This window comes from Dermacentor andersoni, chromosome 1 (assembly GCF_023375885.2).
Source record: "Dermacentor andersoni chromosome 1, qqDerAnde1_hic_scaffold, whole genome shotgun sequence".
Taxonomy (NCBI): domain Eukaryota; kingdom Metazoa; phylum Arthropoda; class Arachnida; order Ixodida; family Ixodidae; genus Dermacentor; species Dermacentor andersoni.
In genome coordinates this window covers 81935163-81940794 of record NC_092814.1, presented here as the reverse complement: position 1 = coordinate 81940794, position 5632 = coordinate 81935163, and the positions used below count along the sequence as shown (strand labels likewise).

At 51.9% G+C, this 5632-nt stretch overlaps 1 protein-coding gene across 1 annotated transcript; it reads right to left on the bottom strand.

The window, feature by feature from the left end:
- Positions 1 to 578: 578 nt before the first annotated feature.
- LOC126543246 (protein unc-93 homolog A-like) lies at positions 579 to 4229 on the bottom strand. The gene is made up of 3 exons (XM_050190377.3): positions 2888 to 4229; positions 1532 to 1796; positions 579 to 1212 (listed from the first exon to the last, which is right to left on the bottom strand). Exons 1-3 carry the CDS (start codon positions 3896 to 3898, stop codon positions 851 to 853), a joined length of 1638 nt encoding a protein of 545 aa, XP_050046334.3. The 5' UTR covers positions 3899 to 4229; the 3' UTR covers positions 579 to 850.
- Between the last annotated feature and the right edge of the window lie 1403 nt (positions 4230 to 5632).

Below are 5632 nucleotides of genomic sequence, written 5' to 3'. Positions count from 1 at the left end.
AAAAGAATTGTGTGGATGACACCACCTACGAGACATGCGCCGTCAAATATGCGGTAAAAATGCACTGTCGGTCCACGTACTTTCTCAACAAAACGTCGTTTTAAGCATTGAGGCACAAAAGTAACTGGAACGCCAATGCATTTCTTCGCAAAGTTCGGGAATATCTCGAAACTGGTGTCACTCTGTGAATTCGTTCCAAGTGCCTTGCTAACTCCCCAGCTAGAAATTGTAAATTGAAATATGTGCATAAGGTAATTAGTTAAAACATAATTGATGACTTTTTGTTAATTAGTCAATTATCCATTTCAATTTCTTGCGCTAGTAATGTCCACCTCTTCGAGTAGACCACCTCACGGACTAGAATTATGATATCTGCCACAGGCCACTTAACGAAAAATTGGAAGTGTTCGCTGAAACACCCGGTATATAAGCCGACTTTGGCACAAGGGTAAATCGTCGGCCGCCCTCTGTTATTGTAGCAACGTTAAACCTGTCAAATCCAGCGCGCACACAGATTTACTTGGTCCAAGGGGTCACCGTTTTCTTTCTGAGGAAGGGATCACGGTGTTCATCTTTAACTAAATGCATTCGGCACGCTGATTCCGATACGATGGTAAAGCCGCACTACCTTGGCAACGAACGAGACATATTTAATAATCGTTTCCTTATGTCAGGCGAAACATGGTAGAGGCTCGAGGCTCAGTTTCCAAACGACAACAAGTAGGCGCACGCAAACACACACACACCCAGCCGCCGATGGCGGTCCACCCAGGCGTGCGAGAGAGGAGCAACACGGAGGGCGCCCCCAATGTAGAGGAGCACGGGCCAGCATGGGGCCAGTTTACTGAGCTCATCGTGCTGCCACAGGGTTCGAGGTGAGCAGGGCGGGGATGACGACTGGAATGCCCGCGTCGAGGCTTCGGGCCGCGGCTAACGGCTGCAGGCCGGCCGCGCTCACGATGGGCGTCACGGTGGCGCTGACCACGGTGGCGTGCGGCAGCGCCACGGCAGCAGCGGCGCGCTTCACTTCGGCGTCCACGGCAAAGTACCCGGCCACACCTACGGTGAGCACGCACAGCAGAATGTACAGCTTCATGTCGGTGCATACGAGGTTGCTGTAGCTCAGCGAAGCGATGGTGCCGACGGATCGCCACAGATGGCAGCTGGCGAATGCTGCCTCCGGGTTCTGCCAGAAGGCCACGGCGTAGAAGGCTGCGCCAAAGGAAACGTTTGCAGGTGCCGAAAAAGAGCACGCGCACTTGACGCCGCTGTACGACTTTGAGTTTTGATGTTTACGGTATAAGGTGTGTAGTCTTTAAAGGCATCCATCGACTGCTACGCGCTCGCCAACCGCTTTTCAAGATCAACCTTCTATGCATGGACATGCCGAGTGTTGAGTACGTCATACCTAAGCTTTTACAAGAGCTAAGGTGATCTGACAATGCTTTTCATTCAAAATTCATGAAAGGAGTATCTTGCCTCGCCTTCTGGAGAGGATGCGCGGCGTCGATGAACAGACCCAGTGACTTACAGATGAGGTGCGTGGTCCAGGCAGCGTCGGCGATGCCCCAGACCCCGGAGGCAACAAGTAGGACCAGGAGAAGGTAGCCTGTCTCGTAGCTGAGCATGAGAATGATCATGGCCACGTTCACCACGGCGCCGAGCAGTACCATCTGCGGCCGGCCAGTGAGGTGCAGCAGCCAGCCGAAGCTTAGCGAGAAGAGAGCTCCAGACACGCCGAGGCTCACCAAGAACAACCCCACGTAGTATACGCCCCATGTGCATGTGATGTACGCCTGCAACACGACGTGCAAGGCACGCGGCGCGCGAATGACTGCCAGAAGAATAAGTTCGCCATGGGTTCTGTACACCGTAAAAAAAAACATTGTTTCCCACCACGCACAAGCCGCAAGCTCGTTGTGAAGGATGATATTAGGCAAATTTAATTTTCCTAGTGCAAATACTCGACACGGATAGGTCTATTTCAATCCTTCTCACAAAATTCATTGCTATCCAAGCCTACCTGCCTGATTGGAGATATTTCAATTGCCCTGACAAGATCGAGTGATACCTGCATCACTGGTTACCAATGGGTAGGTGCCTCGTCATTGGGAGGAGCTACTCCTCACAAACTGCGCCACATGACAGGATAGCCAGCATACTGCACCGAATAGCCAGTGCACCGTAACGATAACCAAGCATAACGTGCTATATCTGTGCTTTGATGTGAATATTATTAAATGCTTTTCAGTCTACACAGCGAGAAAACATCGGAGCAAGCGTTATGCAAGCACTGAAAAGTCGTTACGTGCATAAAGGTAAATGACGCAATGTTTTATACAACTTAGGTTAAGCTTATATGGGGCCATACGAGGCGGAACAACAGTGGGGGTTTGAGGAGGGTTGGTTTGAAAAGGGAGGATGGGAGATAGAGAATGCGCTCATTTACATTGTTGGATGGTCCAAGTGCAGTCATGGCCTTAAACCTCCTGATAAAAATGGAATATTTGCTCCATGCGCGCAATATAAAAAGTATATCCAAGAAATATTACCTTTCTGAGATGCGCTTAAGTTCTGCCGCTAGTGTGAAGTTATGTAATGCCTATGTTTTTGTTGTTGTAGACATGAGCGTTTCACCACACGATAAATGGCACGAGCTGTGCACGTTTTCATCCTCTCAATCACGATCAATAATATTAGAAAGAGGTTAATAATTTCACGGCATGCTTCTAACTGTATCCTAATGCAGTACTAGCACTCTTGTAATTCCGTCAAAAACACTTTGAGCGACAGCAACCAATGCATTGCAAGTGCGCGAATGTGCTTTCTGTGTTTCGCGCCTCTGCTCAGCCCAGTCGGGCAGACTGCACACGAATGAATCACGGACCTTCGTGAAGTCGTCCGCAATGAACGCAATCTCCAATCCGCTGAAAATGGTCAAGGGGATGATGAATATCTGGTACGGGTTCTTCATGTGTCGCATAGTGAGCATGAGCAGTTGCAGGGATGCCCTGTCATGGCGCTGCACCTTGCGCTCAAGCGGATCGAGCAGCAGGAAGACGACCAGCGCGGCGATCCACCCAAAAGCCGTGTACACCACGCACAACTGGAAGCGGCTTGTCACTGACGGTGCTGTTATGTTTGTCGGAAGCGCCGATTGAGGGCAAAAGTTAACTCCACAACTGGCGCGCTTGTCACTGCTGGCCTCCTGGTTCACCACAGTGCCATCCGTAGTGGTGCCACCGGCCCCGAGGACCACGTACGACAGGAGATTTCCGAACACTTGGGACAATTGGCCGAACATAAGGAAAACGCCGAAGAAGCGGCCCAGCGCCGCGTCGGCGTTCTGGCGATGTAGTCCGGCGTACTGGGTTGCCAGCTCGGCCACGTACGCACTGTTGGCCGTGCACAATGGCCCTGCTCCAAAACCCAGTACGAAAGATGTGGGCAGCACGGTCACCCAGTGCGGATAGAAGTTGGCGATGAAGTACGGCGTATAGAGTAGAGTGCAAGCGCCAATGGTAATCTTGAGGCCCGCCACGCTGATGAAGAAGGGCGCCAGGAACATGCACGAGAGCACGAACGAGGATGAAATGGCGCTCAGCGACACTGTGCCTAGGCCGCTCTCGACGTTCAGCACGTTCGTCTGCAGGTGACTCAGCGACAGGAAGGCCGAGTTGACGAGGAATGAACTGGCGCTCACCACGAGCAGATTTCTGCGCAGTCGCTGCTTGCGCTGCCGCGGGTCCCAGCAAGGTCCTTCCGCTTCCGCCGGGGACAGGACGCCCACGCTGCCCCTCGGCTCTAAGCGACCCTGGCCCGGGCTGCTCGCTTGCATGCCGTCACCCCGCGCCTTTACGGCACATTGCCGCCAGACGACGTGGCACGCGCTCCGCATCTATGAGGACACATCTTGCGGCAAGGTCTGTGCTCGACGCTACACGGCAGCATGGCGCTCGCCCGACTCGCTGCTGCAGACCAGGAGGCGCTCAGTGAAACCGGAAAGCCATCGCCCGCGGGAGGTTCTCCACGCCGCCTTCTGCTGAACCTCAGCTTCTCCCAACGCCCACCATGGTCTTCCGGTGGGCTACGCGGCGCACTCTATGCAGATATTCGAAGCGGAAGAGAAACGCCATGCACGGCGAACGCGCGCCCTAGGCCAAGCTTCAGCATCTTCCTCTTCCTCCTCATGTTCCATTGATTTACGCGCTCTGTTTTTTATACGTGCTGCTAGAAGCACACACCATGCACTGCTACAGCTGTAATTATTTAAAGCGATGTTTTCTTTGCCTCTTCCGCCCACTATGTAAGTGCTGGCTGCTGCATTGAACGATGAGTCGCGAAGGGTCATGGCTCCACGAAGGGCCAGGCCTCGAACTATCCTCTTTGGTGACTGACTAGTTGAACACAATACGACATTTAAATCGAAGCTGTCTTTGCTTCTTCCACACACTTTGCGTGTGCTGGCTGTTGTGTATCATGATGGACCGGTCCCAGAGATAGTGGAAATCGAGCATGCCCGGGGCAACCAGGGGAATTATTAAGCGAGCGCAGACGCGAGCTGTAACGCCTATAAAGTGGAGCCGAAGCACATACTAATTGCGGAGGAAACAAAGGCCCCGAAGCGTCGACTAGCAGGAACGTCCCGGGCACGCAGCGAAACATGGTTTAGAACGCGAGCGCATGCTGGCCCGTAAACCCGCAGTGGAGCAGCGTCGAGTAGCTGCGATGAGCAACGAGAAGCGCGGTGAACATTTCGCCCACAAACGTCCAAAGTGGAGCAGCGTCGATACGCATAGAAGAGCGGCTGGGAACGCGAGTGCACACTTGCTCGAAAACGCGAAGCCGGGCGGCATCGATATGAAGTGATGAGACAGCAGCGGAACGACATCGTGTATTGTGTTTTTTTTTTTTTTTTTCCTGTCTTTTTACAGTGCATTTACACATAGCCTCCTATATGGTGGCATGGTGCAGCATTTTTTTTTTTAGTATCGATTGCGATTTCTTGAGACTGTTCAAGCACAATGCTGCGCCTCTGGTCTGCTACCGGAAGTGGTCGCAGGCACTGCACGGGGTTTTGAAGTGGTCCTCGAAGAAGTGGCGTTCGAAGTGTAGGTTTGCTCCCACGTACAGACAAGGAATGGTGGTAAGGGGAGTGCCACCCATAACACATATTGCCACAAATAACCACCTCCCAAAGAATGCTAATCGCATTCTTAAATAGCAAAGGGGGTTGGTTCCTTATAACATTTCCTTCTTTTTTTTCTTTTTTGTGTACGTGTGCAAACAAGTACTCTGATAAGCGCTTCGTGCATGAAGAGCTCGGTTCGGTGTGTCGTGCGTGTCGTAGACCCTGGTTTCCGTCAGCCGTGTCTGGCTGTGTTGGAGCGCTGCAAATTTAGGTTGAGCAAGTCGTTTCACCGTGAAAACAGGTCCAACTTCGTCGTGTGGTTTATGCTTCGCAAATGGTCGCTAAATAAGAACAACGTTTCTCACAAACACCAAAGAAAGCTCCCCTTAAACCAATTTCCACAGCGCGTGGTATTCGCATAATGTCTTTTTCTGCGAGAAACCGCAGGAGTAACCATTGTCCCCATTCTCTAAAACTTGTGTTGATTGTATTTACAAGAAG